We start from the raw sequence: 19747 nt of genomic DNA, 5'->3' as shown, positions 1-19747 counted from the left end.
GTGTATGATCCTTTTAATGTGTTGTTGGATTCTGTTTGCTAGTATTTTGTTGAGGATTTTTGCATCTATATTCATCAGTGATATTGGTCTGTAATTTTCTTTTTTTTGTAGTGTCTTTGTCTGGTTTTGGTATCAGGGTGATGGTGGCCTCATAGAACGAGTTTGGGAGTGTTCCTTCCTCTGCAATTTTTTGGAAGAGTTTGAGAAGGATAGGTGTTAGCTCTTCTCTAAATGTTTGATAGAATTCACCTGTGAAGCCATCTGGTCCTGGACTTTTGTTTGTTGGAAGATTTTTAATCACAGTTTCAATTTCATTACTTGTGATTGGTCTGTTCATATTTTCTGTTTCTTCCTGGTTCAGTCTTGGAAGGTTATACCTTTCTAAAAATTTGTCCATTTCTTCCAAGTTGTCCATTTTATTGGCATAAAGTTGCTTGTAGTAGTCTCTTAGGATGCTTCGTATTTCTGCGGTGTCTGTTGTAACTTCTCCTTTTTCATTTCTGATTTTATTGATTTGAGTCCTCTCCCTCTTTTTCTTGATGAGTCTGGCTAATGGCTTATCAATTTTGTTTATCTTCTCAAAGAACCAGCTTTTAGTTTTATTGATCTTTGCTATTGTTTTCTTTGTTTCTATTTCATTTATTTCTGCTCTGATCTTTATGATTTCTTTCCTTCTGCTAACTTTGGGTTTTGTTTGTTCTTCTTTCTCTAGTTTCTTTAGGTGTAAGGTTAGATTGTTTACTTGAGATTTTTCTTGTTTCTTTAGGTAGGCTTGTATAGCTATAAACTTCCCTCTTAGAACTGCTTTCGCTGCATCCCATAGGCTTTGGGTCATCGTGTTTTTATTGTCATTTATCTCTAGGTATTTTTTTATTTCCTCTTTGATTTCTTCAGTGATCTCTTGGTTATTTAGTAACGTATTGTTTAGCCTCCATGTGTTTGTCTTTTTTACGTTTTTTTCCCTGTAATTCATTTCTAATCTCATAGCGTTGTGGTCAGAAAAGATGCTTGATATGATTTCAATTTTCTTAAATTTACTGAGGCTTGATTTGTGACCCAAGATGTGATCTATCCTGGAGAATGTTCCGTGCGCACTTGAGAAGAACGTGTAATCTGCTGTTTTTGGATGGAATGTCCTATAAATATCAATTAAATCTATCTGGTCTATTGTGTCATTTAAAGCTTCTGTTTCCTTATTTATTTTCATTTTGGATGATTTGTCCACTGGTGTAAGTGAGGTGTTAAAGTCCCCCACTATGATTGTGTTACTGTCAATTTCCTCTTTTATAGCTGTTAGCAGTTGCCTTATGTATTGAGGTGCTCCTGTGTTGGGTGCATATATATTTATAATTGTTATATCTTCTTCTTGGATTGATCCCTTGATCATTATGTAGTGTCCTTCCTTGTCTCTTGTAACATTCTTTATTTTAAAGTTTATTTTATCTGATATGAGTATAGCTACTCCAGCTTTCTTTTGATTTCCATTTGCATGGAATATCTTTTTCCATCCCCTCACTTTCAGTCTGTATGTGTCCCTAGGTCTAAAGTGGGTCTCTTGTAGACAGCATATATATGGGTCTTGTTTTTGTATCCATTCAGCCAGTCTATGTCTTTTGGTTGGGGCATTTAATCCATTCACGTTTAAGGTAATTATCGATATGTATGTTCCTATGACCATTTTCTTAATTGTTTTGGGTTTGTTTTTGTAGGTCCTTTTCTTCTCTTGTGTTTCCCACTTAGAGAAGTTCCTTTAGCATTTGTTGTAGAGCTTGTTTGGTGGTGCTGAATTCTCTTAGCTTTTGCTTGTCTGTAAAGCTTTTGATTTCTCCATCAAATCTAAATGAGATCCTTGCCGGGTAGAGTAATCTTGGTTGTAGGTTCTTCCCTTTCATCACTTTAAGTATATCATGCCACTCCCTTCTGGCTTGCAGAGTTTCTGCTGAGAAATCAGCTGTTAACCTTATGGGAGTTCCCTTGTATATTATTTGTCATTTTTCCCTTGCTGCTTTCAGTAATTTTTCTTTGTCTTTAATTTTTGCCACTTTGATTACTATGTGTCTCGGCGTGTTTCTCCTTGGGTTTATCCTGTATGGGACTCTCCGCGCTTCCTGGACTTGGGTGGCTATTTCCTTTCCCATGTTAAGGAAGTTTTCGACTATAATCTCTTCAAATATTTTCTCTGGTCCTTTCTCTCTCTCTTCTCCTTCTGGGACCCCTATAATGCGGATGTTGTTGCATTTAATGTTGTCCCAGAGGTCTCTTAGGCTGTCTTCATTTCTTTTCATTCTTTTTTCTTTAGTCTGTTCCGCAGCAGTGAATTCCACCATTCTGTCTTCCAGGTCACTTATCCATTCTTCTGCCTCAGTTATTCTGCTATTGATTCCTTCTAGTGTAGTTTTCATTTCAGTTATTGTATTGGTCATCTCTGTTTGTTTGTTCTTTAATTCTTCTAGGTCTTTGTTAATCATTTCTTGCATCTTCTCAATCTTTGCCTCCATTCTTTTTCCGAGGTCCTGGATCATCTTCACTATCATTATTCTGAATTCTTTTTCTGGAAGGTTGCCTATCTCCACTTCATTTAGTTGTTTTTCTGGGGTTTTTTCTTGTTCCTTCATCTGGTACATAGCCCTCTGCCTTTTCATCTTGTCTGTCTTTCTCTAACTGTGGTTTTTGGTCCACAGGCTGCAGGATTGTAGTTTTTCTTGCTTCTGCTGTCTGCCCTCTGGTGGTTGAGGCTATCTAAGAGGCTTGATGGGAGGCTCTGGTGGTGGGTAGAGCTGACTGTCGGTAAAAAGAATTTTATCTCATTAAATGGTGTTTTCAGTTCATTTACACATTTACTCATTTAAAAGTATGGTATTTATTAAGAAAGATTCCATTATATTTTCTTTGTGTAATGATTACAAACAATCCTTCAAATTCTAACAGGCTGTTGTGTACATTTTGGCCAAATAGAATAGATAAACCCCAGTCTTTATCAACTATAAACCTTAATTAACTGTCTCAACAGCAGACATGACGTTTCTTTCACTTTCTGGTCCAACACTTTGGTGACCAGATAGCAAAAGAACGAAATGTTTCTTGTGTGGTTACTAGTTAGATTCTTAAACATATGAGTTTGTAGTAGCTTTGTTAAGAAATCACTCCAATTTGATCACTGCTTTTCTGTTGAATATGAACCCAAGTGATTACATTTTCGTTTAATTCCTTTCCCTTAAGGGGGCAACACTTTGGGAAATTTATACAGTTAAACTAATATTCTTGGAATCCTATGAGTAGAGGAAGGGATTTACATTATCTTATTGAGAGAATGTAATGGGAGTAATTTATTTTCCTCAAAAACCACAAAAATGACAAAATCCTGGTTTTCTGATCCTAGTGGGACGCTCTGCCTTTTAGCCTGCTCCAAAGAATTTTAGAAATTGGCTAAGTTAGGGATTTTTATTTGTACAGATTTCTTATGTATTGTATACTAAAATTGTAAACAATGACTGGAACCTTAGCTTTTGAGAATTCTGAGGGAATTAGCTATTTTAAGTAGTTATTTCCTGGCTAAAAAACAATTCATAACTTGTGAAAGTTTTTTTTTTTAAGTATTATTTTAACCATATACAAATGAAAATAAAATTTATTTCATACTTAGTTTTCTCCTTAAACATAGTAGACTAAACATAACTGCTTGATGATTTACTTGATAATTTACTTGAGGATGTGGTATTATTTTGCTTTAATATATAATAAATACAGTGATGCCATTAGAGTTTTTTTCGTTCCTCTAACAGTTATTGAATCTTCACTGTAAGACAGGTATTTTTCTAGGCATGAGACCTGTATAGTTTTGTACTAGTATTCCCATACCTTGAATTCTTGGCCCAATTTTATGGTTTCTCCTTCTTGCCACTATCTGGCATAATGTTAAGAGCATAAATTCTGAAACCAGACTGTTAAAATTTGAATCCCAGTTCTACTGCTTACTAGTTGTGTGACTATAAGCTATACAACCCCCCTTTGCCTCAGTTTTTACGTCTGTAAGCTAGGGCCAGTGATATAACCTATTTCATAGGGTTATTGCAAGAATTTAAAGGCATGTGAAATGTTTGAACGGTGCTTGGCACAAAGTTAGTGCTATAGAAAGTTATTAGTCATTATCACTACTATGAATATTACTATTACTATGACTTCTCAATGCTGTTTGTCCTGTTTCCTGTTTTTAAATTTCTTTAATCTTAGAAAACAGATAACTAAGCTTGCTAGAACTAAGTGTAAAATAAGAGTAAATTGACTGTATGAAACCTGAGATTTCCTTTCAAGAAAACAGAATGTGGTGTATGCCTTGGCATTACATTTTGGCTGCCACGAACCTTTCTTTCTTAGACATAACCTTTAATAGGTCATACTTATAAATGAGTACTGAGGAAGGAAAAACAAGAAATAAAATTTATCTTAATAAATGGGACTTGTTTTTCAGGGAAAAAGATCTTGAAGAAGCTTTGGAAGCAGGAGGTTGTGATCTTGAAACTTTGAGAAATATAATTCAAGGGAGACCACTGCCTGCTGATCTGAGGGCTAAAGTTTGGAAGGTAACTAGAAACTGAAACAAATAAAATGTAATAACTTAAGAATAATATTTTAGAATTTTTATTTTCAGTTGTCTTAGTTGCAGAAGCACATGCCACACTTAGAAAATTTATCAAACAGAGCAGCTTGCTAAAATGTGTGTTTCTGTAGTGTTTGGTATATTTAATAATTCAGGTTTTGAAAGGCAGTGCTTTCTTTTGTAGCCATTAGAAATGATGTTTATGAAGACTGTTCAGTGAAATGGGAAAATGCAACCAATGAGTAAAATAGGATATATAATTGCAGATATGGAATGATCTCAGCTATGTTTAAAAAAAAAAAAGGGAGGGAGAAGAAACAGGTCTCTGGGTGTTAGAATTACAGGAGATTTTCCTTTGCTTTATTTTCCGCTTCAGCTGTTCTCTAGTACATGTGTATTATCATTTTTAAATTTTAAATTAAGATTTTTTTATGATGAAAAAAGAAGTAGTTCCCTTTGTTAAAACGTGTAAGCAAAGGATAAGATAAAAAACCATCTGTTATCTACCACTTATAGGTAAAACACATAATAATGCCTTGGTGACACATCTTATTTTTTCCATTCTACACATATATATGTAACAGAAATGGAATTACAACTGTGTATAGCATTCTGAATGTTTTGTCATAGAAATTTAAAACACATACAAAAGTAGAGAGACTTGTTAGTGAACCCCCATTTACCCATCACTTAACTTTAACTGTTACCAACATTTGGCCAGTCTTATTTGATTAGTATTCTATCCTTTCCGCCCCACCCCGCCCACTGGATTATTTTAAAGCAGATCCTTGGTAGCACACTAAAATATTTTAGTATGAAAGTCTAAAAGATAAAAGACTTTTAAAATAACCATAACACTACTAAATTGAAAAGAATAGTAATTCCTTAATGTGTCCTCACGTGGCTGAAGGGACAAGGGCGCTAACTGGGGTTTCTTTTATAAGGGGGCTAATCCCATTCATGAGTGCTCCACCCTCATGTCCTAATCACCTCTCAAAGGCCCTGCCTGTAAATACCAAAACATCGGGGTTAGGTTTCAACATAAATGAATTTGGGTGAGGGGACACAAACATTCAGTCTATAGCATTAATGATGTTTGCTTGAAATAAATTTACATATATAATTATGTAAATATTTTGTGTAATTCATTTTATTCACTGGATTAACATGAAGTAGTAAAATTTGATATAGATACATTACTTTGTAATCTTTGAAGTGTGCATTATTCCTAAGTTCAGGCCTCCATTATTACAGCATATTTTCCAAGAATGAGAAATAACATATGAAGCTATTTGCTTTTTTTATCTTTCTTCCAGATTGCTCTAAATGTTGCAGGAAAAGGAGATAGTTTGGCATCATGGGATGGTATTTTAGACCTGCCAGAACAGAACACGATTCACAAAGATTGTCTGGAGTTTATTGGTAAGTTTAATAATTGTTTTCAAACAGTGAAAAAATTTTCAAATAATGATTTTTGGATGGAGGAGTCGCTCTGTAGTAGAATTAACTTGTTATAATTTGGGATATGTTGAATTTGTAGAGGGCTAATAAATAGCTTTAGAACTTCTCTTTTGAAATTCTTATGAAATAATGTCTAATATTTTAAGAGAGTCTGATTTTTAGTGTTTCTTTTGCATTATGTTTGATTAAACATTAACATAATTATGTTTAATTCTTCAAGTACCTTTACAGTTTTGTGGCAGTTTTAAAATTGTTTTTTGTATAATTGAAGATCGGTATGATTGTATACAGTCCTCAGATTTAAGGGGGCTGTGTTCCGAAAGTTTATCTGTAAGTTGTAAGTCATGATCTGCTATAGAAAAAGTATTGTCAATCATGGGTGAATAGGTTTCCAATCACCCCACAAGGTCTTTTGAAGATTAAATTAATTTGGTTTATATTTTTCTTTTTTAATTCATCTGTAGTCCATTGGTCTTTTTGTTTCTCTCTCTGTCATATTTTAGTTAAATTATTGACTAAATAGGCTTTCATGTGCTAACCTCAACAGAAACATTATTGCTGATGTGGGCAAAGGAAAGGGAATTTGGTGGTGGAGAATGAATCACTTTCCCTCCCCTTGACAAAGCTATAGTGGCAGCTGCCCATTATGGGGTAGATGATAATCCGTTATTTGGAAAACACTTTTTGCTTTCCAGGAATGTGGGTTACGCTTACCTTTCCTGCTTCAGATTGTCCATTCTTGTATATATCTATATGTTATATAGATATATATAAGATATATATATCTATATAACATATATATAGATCAAGTATTGTTAAGTTAGTAAATACTGAATAGCTAGTGAATATAAATAAGTATAAGGAAAAATGTGCTTTTATGCAGTTCTATTTTGCCCTTGACATGCTCTAAATACAGTAAGATGGTATTGTATGTTTGTAACCCAGTATTTTGTCCAATAACTGAGCATCTAACAGGCCCTTGGTAACTTTATTTTGACACTTATTTTCTAGACCAGCTTTCAGTGCCCGAAGAGAAGGCAGCAGAATTACTTTTGGATATTGAATCTGTAATTACCTTTTATTGTAAATCACGTAACATTAAATATAGCACGTCCCTTAGCTGGATACATCTACTCAAACCGTTGGTGCGTCTTCAACTGCCACGCAGCGATTTATACAACTGCTTTTATGCTATCATGAATAAGTACATTCCCAGGTAAAATATGATTTAGTTATTACACTTTTATAAATGAATAAAGGTCTAGTTTGTTTTGAACTAAAGTGGTTAGATTTATTTTTATGGTAAAGTAAAAGGTTCAAATAATTTTTAAGGTTGTTTGAATCATAATTGTTATTTGACTTTATTTTTGTGGTTATAAACATTTTTTAGAGGATTCTTTAGTTAAGAATTTATGCAATGGAATATTACTCAGCCATAAAAAGGAACGAAATTGGGTCATTTGTAGAGATGTGGATGGACCTAGAGTCTGTCATACAGAGTGAAGTAAGTCAGAAAGAGAAAAACAAATATCATATATTAACGCATATATGTGGAATCTAGAAAAATGGTGCAGATGAACCTATTTGCAGGGCAGGAATAGAGACACAGATGTAGAGAATGGGGGGTAAGGGGGAGTGGGATGAATTGGGAGATTTAGATTGACATATATACACTAGCACGTGTAAAATAGGTAGCTAGTGGGAACCTGCTATATAGCACAGGGAGCTCAGCTCAGTGCTTTTAGATTGACATATACACATTAACGTGTAAAATAGATAGCTAGTGGGAACCTGCTGTATAGCGCAGGGAGCTCAACTCGGTGCTCTGTGATGACCTAGATGGGTGGAGTGGGGGTGGGAGGGAGAGAGGTCCAAGAGGGAGGGGGTATATGTATACATATGGCTGATTCACTTCATCATACAGCAGACGCTAACACAACATTGTAAAGCAATTATACTCCAATTTTTAAAAAAGTAATTTATGCTTCTAGGGTTTATATATGCTGTATAACTCTTCATACTTTTTTGATTTCTTTACTTATAAAAAAGTAACATTATAGTTTCTAAGTAAAAAGTAAAATTTTTGGAGTGCTGCTACTTTAAATGAGGTGCTGGGGTTACAGCTTGGAATATAGTCCTAGAAATACAGGCGTTGAACAAGTGATTAGAAGTGTGCTGAGTGTCAGGAAGGTGAAATATAGAGTGCTATGGGAATGTATAATGGGGGTGACCTAACTTGTCCTGGAGGTCAGGGAGGTCTCCTCTGGGAACGTGACACTTAAGTTGAGTCTAGACAGATGTGTAGGTCGTTGTGGGGGGCAGGGGGAGGGGGGTGGGTAGTAGCAGATGTGGCACTTACGAGGCCAGAAAGAGTTCTTATAGTTCTCAGTGCTGTGGATCAGGTAGTCAGGATTTTAGAGCCAAAAGGAACTTTTGACATAATCTAGACCAGTGGTTTGGCTGCACAGTGAACCTTTGATGCACATTGGAATCATTGGGGAGAGTTCTTAAAAATTCTGATGCCCGTTTACATACCTGACTAATTAAATCACATCTCTGAGGAGGACATCGGTGCGCTGATGTTTGTTGAGGTTTAGAGCTTCTCGGTTGATTGCAGTGTGCAGCTATTCTGGAGCTTGATAGTTAAATGGCTACCATTGTTTTCTGCTTTTCTGTGCGATAACACACTGTGTTAGGTGTAGGTCCTTTGTGTATTTTCTCATTTAAACAGTGACCACTGTAAGGTATGTATCTCTGATTTACAGCTGTAGGAACTGAGGCAAAGAAAGACATTAAATGATTTATTCAGGATTACACTTCTGCTGTATGACTGAGTCAGGATTTGAACCTAAGTTTGATTGGACACCTGTGCTTTAACTAATAAGGTTCTCCACCCTCGTTGCTTATTAGAATCAACTGAAGAACTTTTTTTTTCTTTTATAGCTTAAAGTATCATTCACATATTACAAAATTCATCCTTTTAGTATGTACAATTCAGTGGTTTTTAGTATGCTCACAGAGTTGTGCAGCCATAGCCACAATCATTTTTAGAATGTTTCTGTCACCCCCAAAAGAAACCCCAATACTCATTAGCAGTCAACTTTCCATTTTCCCCCAACACTCTCAGCCCTAGGCAACCACTAATCTTTCTCTATGGATTTGCCTATTCTGGAGATTTTATATAAATGGAATCATATAATATGTGGTCTTTTGTGACTACCTTCTTTTACTTAGTATAGTCTTTTAAGGATTCATCCATATTATGGCATATATCATTACTTATTTCTTTTTATTGCCAAGTAATATCTCATTGTATGCACAATATAAATAAAATACCACATTTTATTTACTCATGCAACAGTTGCTGGACATTTGGATTGTTTCCACTTTTTAGCTATTATGAATAATGCATTTGTGAGCATTTGTGTACAAGTTTTTATGTGGACATGTATTTCATTTCTTTTGGGTATATACCTAGGAGTGGAAATGTTGAATCATATGGTAAATCTGTGTTTAACCTTTTGAGGAATTGCCAGACTTTTCTACAATAACTGCAACATTTAATATTCCCACCAGCAATGAATGAAGATCCCAGTTTCTATGCATCCTTGTCAACATTTTTTTTTTTTTAATTATAGCCAGACTGAGTGTGAAGTGGTATCTCATTATGGTTTTGATTTGCATTTCCCTGACAGCTAATGATTTTCTGCATTTTTTCATGTGCTAAGTGACAATTTGTATATCTTCTTTGGAGAAGTGTCTGTTCAGCCAAAGAACTTTTAAAACATACTGGTCCTTGAAGTTTCAAATGTAAATAGACCATGTAGAGCCATGTAGGGTTTTTTTTGTATTTGTTTTTGTTTTTGTTTTAACTCCCAGGTGATTCTAGTGTACTCCAGAGTGGAGAACCTCTGTGCTACCTGGAAGCGATAGTGCTTCGTGTTAGGAAAACAGACCCAGAGATGCCAGAATACAGGGCTAAGGTCATGGTAAAGCTGAGACTGGAATTCATATTTGGGAGTCATTCTGTTACACTAAGTCTCTCAACTGCTTATATTTTACCACCTCTCAGTGTAACAGAGCTAGTAATAGCAAGGGACATGATGTTCCAGCTTTATCTCTACAGAATGTTGGCGGTGGTAGTTACTAGTAGAGGGATTGGGGTTTACATTGAGCTGTGTAACATACCGTCTGGTCAGGTTCCTCCGGTTACTGTTTCCATGAGTTCCACATGTAACACAATACTCCAGCCAGGGTCAGTGTTAACACCCCTGCATAGGGCCCAGCCCCACAAAATGTTGCTAGAACAGCTCCACTATAATATATCTTCTTATTACAGATTCAGATATAACATGGGTAGAACTCTATCAAGCACAGTGCTTTGCAGTGGAGAGTAACTTTGTAATACACAGCTATTAAATGAATAGATGCTGTTGCAATGGCTGACTGTCTGAGATGTTCCACTTTTTCTGAGGCAAACGAGGCAATTGTCCTTACAGTGTGTGTCCCTACTCTGCTTACGACCTGTGTTTATGTGTTTTGTTTTAGCAGTCTATTGCCTTGCATATGTAGAGTGGGGAAAGTATTCAGACTAAGGAGGAGGTAATCTTGCCAATATGAATCTACTTCTGTCTTTGGGCATCTGAATTACCAATTTAGGGCTTTTTCTACAAAACTTCCCTGTTATCTGCAGTATTAGAAAATGGTAGATAGAGGGTCATACCAAATCCTGGCATTGACCTTAGAGCTTAGTTTTGTAGAAATTATTTTTCATTATTCCCATTGGAATAGCATTTTGAAACATTCTTTATCAATGCTTTTATGTTAAAACTGACATTCATTTCATTAACTTTTTTACATGAAGCCTTTTACCTTGTTTCAGTGTTTTTTTTTTTTCCTTTGGCCATGCCCTGCAGCATGCGGGATCCTAGTTCCCCGGCCAGGGATCAAACCCCTGCCCCCTGCAGTGGAAGCGTGGAGTTTCAACCACTAGACTGCCAGGGAAGTCCTTCAGTTTTTTTATAGTTTGCTTTTTTTAGACTGTACATCTACCAGAATACCACTTGTTGAAATATTAAATTACATATGTGGAAGGGTAGTATGCATAATGGTTTAATGCCCAGTTTCTGTGTACAAGTCTTAGCTCCATCACTTCTTAGCTACATGACCTTGGATGGGCTGCTTGACCGCAGCTAAGCCTCATTTTTCTCATCTGTAAAGTGAAGATGATAATAGTATCTTTCATAGAGTTGCCTGTAAAGATAAAATGAGGTAACTTTGTAAAGTGTCTATTATAGTGTCTGGCACATGGTATTTCCTCAATAAATACTGACTTTTATTATGATGGCCTGTGCTTTGAGCTGTTTAAATTTTTAATGATATATGAGACATAGGGGAACAAGGTAAGAAGTAGTACAGTTACTCAATAAGGTCAGTGTTTGGCACCTCCCAGGATTCACTCTGAACACCTGATACCCAGGCCACTTCAACAGCTTCTAAGGCTCTGGGCCCACTATTTTGGAATGTTCATCTGTTGCCATTTCAGACTTGTACCTTTGCTGAAGGATTCCTAATTGAGTACATTAACTGTGGAGCTAACCTGAAGCCTTTCTAGGAGTTTCTTCTTATTTGGCAGGGAAGAAGGGAGCTGGACTTCCTCAGGACTCTCCAGATATCCTTTTGGGATCCAAAACTTATCAAAATAACCTAAGTGGTCCCACTGTTTTCATTGGTCCTTGTAGTCCTTTCTCCTGAGTGCTGCCTGGGTTCACCTGGAAAGACTCTGCCTAGAGTTGGCTGTAGACCTGATGTTTCTACAGACTTTCTTTCAGGTCAGGTATATTAGGTGTTAGCAAGAGAGGTCTGCCCGGTTGTATCAGGCAGGCTTGCTGTTGTCAGTGCTGTGGTGTTCAGATGTTCTGGGGTAGGGAGGGGAGGTGGGTATTGCAGGAGGATCGGTTACTGACATGATCATTTCTGACCTATTAATGCAAGAAACTTTGCTTCTTTTGTTTTTTAGGGATTGTTCCCTGAAGGGGAGACCATTTCATCTTTTCCGATTACTCATCCAGTACCATGAGCCAGAGCTTTGTTCTGTTCTTGATACAAAGAAAATTACTCCAGGCTCCTATGCACTCAACTGGGTAATAAAGTGAAAGTAGGAACACTTAATGAAAAATAGCTTTCTATAAAACTATAGTTAGGTTTTTTTTTTTCCCCCCAAGGAAGAGAAAGAAAAGTACTAAATTATAGACTATTACTATTTAAACCAAAGGAGTAAAATTATTGGCACTTCAAAAATGATTTTTTTTGCTCTTCACTTACATTAGTTTAAATTATTTAATATGAAGTTTAGCCTTTTGTTGTTTTACAAATATATGTAAATATATGTGATATGTTTACTTATGTATAATATATATATGTAATATATATAAATATATGATATGTATCAGTTCACTTTAAAACTGTGTGATTAAATTGTTGATAGTATGTATAAGAAATGATATCCAATGACAAGGAAAATAAGATTATCAAATGATTAATATAAAAGAATATAAAGTACATCTCAGGGACTTTCCTGGTGGCGCAGTGGTTAAGAATCCGCCTGCCAGTGCAGGGGACACGGGTTCGAGCCCTGGGCTGGGAAGATCCCACATGCCGCGGAGCGACTAAGCCCGTGTGCCACAACTACTGAGCCTGCGCCCTACAGGCCGCGAGGCACAGCTACTGATCCCATACACCACAACTACTGAAGCCCCCGTGCCCTAGAGCCCATGCTCCATGACAAAAGAAACCACCGCAATGAGAAACCTGCACACCGCAACAAAGAGTAGCCCCCGCTCGCTGCAACTAGGAAAAGTCCGCGCGCAGCAATAAAGACCCAACACAGCCAAAAAAAAAAATAAATTAAAAAAATTTTTTAAAAAGTACATCTCAGTACTCTGTCATTCTATATTTGTATTTTTATTTTTTTAAATTTTATTTATTTTTGGCTGCATTGGGTCTTAATTGCTGCGCGCGAGCTTTCTCTAGTTGCGGTGAGCAGGGGCTACTCTTCCTTGCGGTGTGCGGGCTTCTCATTTCGGTGGCTTCTCTTATTGTAGAGAACTGGTTCTAGGCGCACGGGCTTCAGTAGTTGTGGCGCACGGGCTTAGTTGCTCCGCAGCATGTGGGATCTTCCTGGACCGTGGCTCAAACCCGTGTCCCCTGCATTGGCAGGTGGATTCTTAACCACTGCACCACCAGGGAAGCCCTGTATTTGTATTTTTGAATGGGAAGTTTTATTATTCTAGGTTAGTGGTTCTCAAACCTTTTGGTCTCAGGACCTCTTACACTCAACATTTATTGAGGAGCCACGATTTATGTGGATTATGTTGGTTAGAAATTAAGAAGTTTTAACCATTTATTATTTCATTTAGAAGTAGTGATAAATCCAATACATGTTAACATAAATAACCTATTTTTAAATGAAAATTAACTATTTTCCAAAAAGAAATTTAGAATAGTGACATTTTTTAATATTTTTGCAAATCTCAATATTTGGTTAGAGCACAGGCAGGTACATTCTCATATCTACTTCTCTATTGAATCTGTGATGATACCATATTTCGTGTAGCCTTTGGAAAATTCTGTTGTTCATTTGTGAGAGAATGAATGTGAAAAAGGCAAAATCTAAGTGTTATTATGAAAATAGCTTTGACATCACAAATCCCCTGTAAATACTCTTGGGGACTTCCAAGGCTCCTCAGACCATACTTTGAGAACTGCTCTTCTAGGGTTACTTGAAGATCTTTCTAAAACAGTGATTGGGTTCTAGAAGAATATACGTATATTCAAAAATTGTAATGTATTCCTTGATCATGTCTTACCTAGCTTTTCTTCAGGAAGGATTCCATTTCTGCCACTTATTAACCGTGTGATTTAATACACTTAGCCTCTGAGCTTCGATTTCTTCATCTGTAAAATGCAACTAATAATAGTACCTATCTCAGAAGGTGATGAGATGAGTAATCAGGAAATTGTGACTAGAGAATCGCAGCTGGTTTCAGCCCTGGCATACTAAATCTCATACTGCAGCAGCCTATTCTTTCATTCCCTCTCGGCTGCAGTCTTCTCACTTTGAGTAAAAATAATAAAATTGTAGTTTCTCTGAGATTCATATGTTGCTATTAAATCTACTTATTTGTGTTGAAGTAAGAAACTTTCTTTAAGCATTCTGATACGTTAATAGAGATCTCTCTCGTCACATTATGCCTGGGAAATGCCATTTCTGTGACCAGAACTCTGAAGTAGTACTCAGTGCTGCTAGCAGATTTTAACTGATTACTGAAACTACCAGTTTCACTTTGTCAATGCCCCAAGTAGTTCATTCTTGCTACTAGTATCATGTCTATGGAATGGAGTCTTTTTTTTTTTTTTCAATCATGAGATGAAACAAAACGAATTCCTAAACTTTGAGAACTCATAACTATGAATGATGCAGTGGTAGCTTTAGTTTAGCTAACTGAATTTAATGATGACCATATCTTGCTATTCTGTTTGTATTTGCATCTTCTGTATTTGTAATAGTAATTTTTAAACAGTTACAGAAAACATTAGAAGCATTATGTACTTTAAAAGCTTTGTGGTCAACTGTAATAGCAGTTACATCAGCTTTGGAGTGTCAGGCTTTTTCTAGCCCAAACATCACCATTTACTAGCTCTGTGATGTTAGGAAGGTTATTTAATAGACGTCTGTTTTCTTACCTATAATATGGGGAGGAAAATGTCTATTTTGAAGGACTGTTGTGAGAATATTTAGAATAAGAGATATTTAATAAAAGATATGTGGCAGTAATTTAGTACTTGGCACAAAATATTCACTAAATGTATGTGTTCTCGTTAGCTCCCTTTAGCCATTAAGAATGTTTGAAATTTAACTTCTAGACGGAATTGTTTCTGTATCTAATAAAAATGGAATAATCTAAGAATATCACTGAAGTTATGCAATTTAAAACACAGTTGGGCTCTAGAGGAACTTACACATTAACAATTCTTTTATTTGAAGTAGAAAACCATAGAGCTCCTGAAACGTTTTGAGGGACATGAATGTTGTCTCATCTGTTTCAAATGATGTACAACTAAGATTGGGGAACAATTTGCCTTTAAATTGTCCTTACAATTTCATTTGATGCTCGTAACTCAAATTACCATGCTTGATCCTCACAGTTACCTTGCAAGTTAAGTACTATAATAGTTACCCTTACAGAGCTCGTGGGTAATTATGCTAGTTATTATGCTGTGGCAGATATGTGCTAGTTACTGTATATATCCTAGGTTAGTTGTCTTCCTCTTTACCACAAGAGTGGTAGAGGATGGGTAGTAGTATTCCTTTTTTTTTTTTTTTTTTTTTGAAAACAGAAGTAGAAGTGGAAGCTCTAGAGGTTAAGTGACATACCCTAAGTCATACAGCTAGTAAGTGGCTTCATTGTGCCTTGAATCCACATGTTCTGCCTTTGGATTACATACAGTAAAGTTAAGGTACAAGTTAAATATCAGGTACAGACAGTTTCATATAATGTTACACATTTGCCTGAATACTTTTAAAAGAACAAGTCGTTGCCAGTGGTTTATATCTCTCATTTCATTTCCTGATTACAGCTTGGAAGTCTTTTTTCCTGTTACTGTTCCATTGAAGTCACTCAGGCAATATGGGATGGATATCTACAACAAGCAGATCCATTTTTTATTTATTTCTTAATGTTAATAATCCTTGTTAATGCAAAGTAAGTATCAAGTTGGCTAGATTTTTTCCTCTCTGTTCTCAGGGTGCTCTGTTAATATTTAACTCAAATTCATTTGATTCTCTTTTTTACAGAGAAGTCATTTTAGCACAGGAGTCTGACAGCAAAGAAGAAGTTATCCGTAAGTATTATTTAATGTGGAGAAAGCATTTCAAGTCAGTTTTCTGAAACTCAGTTTCCTCATCTATAAATTTAGAAGATTACTCTAGAAGAGCTCTGAGGTTCCATTCAACTCTTACACACTCTCCAGGTACAGACCTTAAAGACTCTTGCCCCTGATTTGCCACCCTCATTCATTCCTTCTATGTATTTTTCACTCTTTCAATTCTTTTCCATATACTCTTTCTTTGGTTTCATTGTTCAGATAAACTGCCCTCCTCTCACTCTCCTCTTCCCTTCCTTCTTCCTTAGTTTGCCTTTGAATACTCAGCTCTTACAAGTATATCCGTTGTTGAAGTCTTGGTTCTTCGTTTGGGTTCTCCCCCACTCTAGCTCCCACACAGATTTAGTTACTTCCTCTCTATAGTGCCTGGCACTTTGTACTGTCTGTGTTACAGTGTTTATCTCACTATGTTATAATGATTTATCGTCACATTTCTCAAACCAGGCAAATTTCCTTAAGTCAGGAACCATTTCTTGGTCATTTTTTATTTCCAGGGGCCCTGACATTTATTATGTGTTCATTGAATAAATCACACTATTCCAGTCGAGGCTAATGAATTTGATTTGATTGCCAGACACCATCATTCACTAAGAGCAGAACTGTATTAACAGTTTCAGTTCCTTTGGGGAAAATCCACTTCTCAAGCAGTTTTCAGTGCATCGCTGTTGAGATTCCATTTATGTAGTTAAAATGTTAAAGATAAACCAACTTTGATATGTAAATAATGTTCATTACTGTATTTTTCACAAACAAAAAAACTTTTTAATATTATAATATATTTGTAATCGTATTTCAGAGTTCTTGGAAAATACTCCATCCAGTTTGAATCTAGAAGATATAGAAGACCTTTTCTCTCTGGCTCAGTATTATTGCAGTAAAACACCAGCTTCATTTAGGAAGGTATCAGACAAGAAATCACCTACTTCAGTATTTCACATTTTGTGCATTGTTTTATGTTTATGTTGTATCCACTTCAGTTAAAATACTCTAGGTTGTCCTTCTTTTCTTTTTATGTGTTACAGTTTTGTGTGATTTTTTTCACTGTAAATACTCTCCCTAATGGAGGAACAGACATTAAAAAAGATACTATACAAATATGCTAGGAACCATTTCACCTGTACTCTGATTATTATTTCTGATCATGAGACTATTGACTATAAGGTATTTCTTAAATTAATGCTTCCTTGACTTTAAAAAATGTAAATATTACAAAAATCTGATGGAGGATATATAATTATGCCTTCTTTATCTGGAGTTTAGCTTTGCACAACTTTAATGTTGCTGAGCTGTCTTTTAAACAAAAAAGGGTCACTTAGCTCCATAGAGACCTAGAACCTTTCTCAGATCAGACAAGTGCTTTCAAGAGAAAGGACACCAGATTAGAAGCCCAAGTGCTGTGAGCTCCTAGAAAGTAAAACTCTAAGAAGCAAAAGCTAGTAACGGGGAGGCACAGGAGTACCATTTATAAACAATTTGTGACCTCAGGTGCTCATGAGAGCATTATTGTCTTTTTTTTTTTTTTAAGGCATTCTACCATCATAATTGCTAGTTGGAAGTTATCGTGTCACTGAAACATTAAGATGAGATTAAATTATGTTCAATATGGTGTGTTCAGGAGGCAGATAAGGGAAACCTTGTAAGAACATTTCCCTCAAAACTAATTAATTACAAAGGAGATCTATTTCTAGGGACTAGTTTCAGCTATTTTAATAATTGCCTTATGTAGATCACCTCATTTCCCAACAGTGTTGACTAAGTTAGATGGTGGGGTAGTGGTTATGATACTGGATGAAAAAGAAGTCTTATCCTTTTCTTTCCAGTCTTTTAAGAGAATAGCTTTTATTCTTCAGACATAAATAATCTGCACTAGCAGTTGCTAATTAGAGCAGGTTTTAGCAGCATATTACACAATTTATGCCATGTTTTTGTTTTTATTTTATTAAAATATAAAAAGTTTTTTTTATTAAAGTTTTTTTATTAAAGTTTTATTTTAATACTTTATTAAAGTATTTTATTAAAATATAAAAACCATTTAAAAATTTACTATTTAAATATAGGTGATAGTGTAGAAAATAGCTGTGTAGAATGTGTTATTTTTTCTTAGTCTTTCATTTTGTGTGAAATCTAATGGGGACTTGGTATGTAGACTTTTTGTAGCTTTTAGCCTGTAAGATATGAGAGGATATGTTAAATCACATGACTCAAAGATGTTACGTAATTATTTTACCTTTTGTCTTGGTCTATTGAGAATAGTTTTAGGAAGAAAGTTTGATTTTATTTTTTCTGCATAACGTTTCAAACATTCCTCTTCACACAGGATAATCACCATCTCTTTGGTAGTACTTTGTTGGGAATTAAGGATGACGATGCAGATTTGAGTCAGGCACTTTGTCTGGCCACCTCCGTGTCAGAGATCCTTCAAGCAAATCAGCTTCAAGGGGTAAGTAAAAAAAACCCCACTGTTTATCAGAAGACTATCCCCTTTAAATGCAAGGAATCAACATTTCCTCCCTGTTTGTTGATTCTCACAAAATTAATTTACTATAACAATGTAGTTGTTTTGCTTTTTTTGAATGATTAATGTGTTAGATCTTCTGTCCATATGCTCATTTTTAAACTGCCAGCTTGCGTGGTATTTTACTTGTCAACAACTAATTATTTTTGACACCAATTTTTGTAAGTTGCCAAATCTTTTTTCATATTTTAGCAAAGCAACTGAATGTTATATAAAGTACTTAAAAGGGTGGATTTAGCATTTAACAGTTAAATTCTGGATACTTATACAGCTAATTGAATTACATGGTTTAATGCCAAAAGGCATGTTACAAAGGAGAACTGAGTATACCATGATTTTCTGTCTATTGCTGTCTTCATGAAAATCTTTTTACTAATAGTGCAACAGTTAACCGTGTGTGTGTGTTTGGAAGGTGGGATGTATTTCGAAGATGGAGAGAAGAGGAACGGACGTAGAAAGACAGGGCTTTTACAGTAGATCTTTTTAAAACAAGCATTTCACATATTTTTCTTATTAGAACTATTACTTAAAAACAAATCAAAACATGTAATCTAGTTTAAAGAGACCCATGTGACTTCTTCAGTTCAGACTGGCACTGGAGAACCTCCTCTCACCCGCAAAAGACATTTATTTAATCCTTATGTGAATTGCATTGTTGATAAGTGTGTGGGCTTATTTTCAGAAATAGGAATTGTATCTACATCTGTGTTTATTTTCAGAAACAGGAATTGTATCTACATCTGTGTTTATAACTATATAGTGTTTTTAAAAGTGTTTAACATGATATACATTAAATTATTAAATTCCAGTATAATTAGTTTTATAGCTCAAACTAACATTCTTTTGCTACATATTTTAACTTTCTAGTCAAGAACAGTATATACAGAGTATTTTAACTATTTAAAATGAATAAAACTATTTTAAGATCTTGAGGTTATTTTCTTGAGTCTGTATGGGTCCTCCTATGTGAGATCCATTTCTAATCTATCTGTTTCCCCTTCTTTGGTTAATTGTTAATATTATATTGTGTAAAATGTGACCCTCATGGCAAATTTTATTTTGTCAAATGTTTCCCTTTTAGGAAGGAGTCCGGTTCTTTGTGGTGGATTGCCGTCCTGCAGAACAGTATAATGCTGGGCATTTATCAACTGCTTTCCACTTAGATTCAGATCTGGTTAGTATAAATGCTGATTAAAAATTTTTAAGAAGTAAGAGAAGAAATGGATTTC

General features: G+C 35.4%; 1 protein-coding gene across 3 annotated transcripts in view; it reads left to right on the top strand.

Moving 5' to 3' along the window:
* The window catches only part of TBC1D23 (TBC1 domain family member 23), a 67360-nt gene that overhangs the window by 25362 nt on the left and 22251 nt on the right, over positions 1 to 19747 (top strand). For all 3 annotated transcript variants that reach the window (XM_068546859.1, XM_068546857.1, XM_068546858.1), the window contains exons 2-10: positions 4469 to 4580; positions 5914 to 6019; positions 7070 to 7274; positions 12078 to 12201; positions 15698 to 15822; positions 15915 to 15961; positions 16800 to 16903; positions 18321 to 18443; positions 19600 to 19692. In XM_068546859.1, the coding sequence (XP_068402960.1) occupies positions 4469 to 4580; positions 5914 to 6019; positions 7070 to 7274; positions 12078 to 12201; positions 15698 to 15822; positions 15915 to 15961; positions 16800 to 16903; positions 18321 to 18443; positions 19600 to 19692 (1039 nt within the window). The remainder of the gene's footprint in view (positions 1 to 4468; positions 4581 to 5913; positions 6020 to 7069; positions 7275 to 12077; positions 12202 to 15697; positions 15823 to 15914; positions 15962 to 16799; positions 16904 to 18320; positions 18444 to 19599; positions 19693 to 19747) is intronic.

Source organism: Eschrichtius robustus, chromosome 6 (assembly GCF_028021215.1).
Source record: "Eschrichtius robustus isolate mEscRob2 chromosome 6, mEscRob2.pri, whole genome shotgun sequence".
NCBI classification, from domain to species: domain Eukaryota; kingdom Metazoa; phylum Chordata; class Mammalia; order Artiodactyla; family Eschrichtiidae; genus Eschrichtius; species Eschrichtius robustus.
This window is presented reverse-complemented; position numbering and strand designations above follow the sequence as displayed.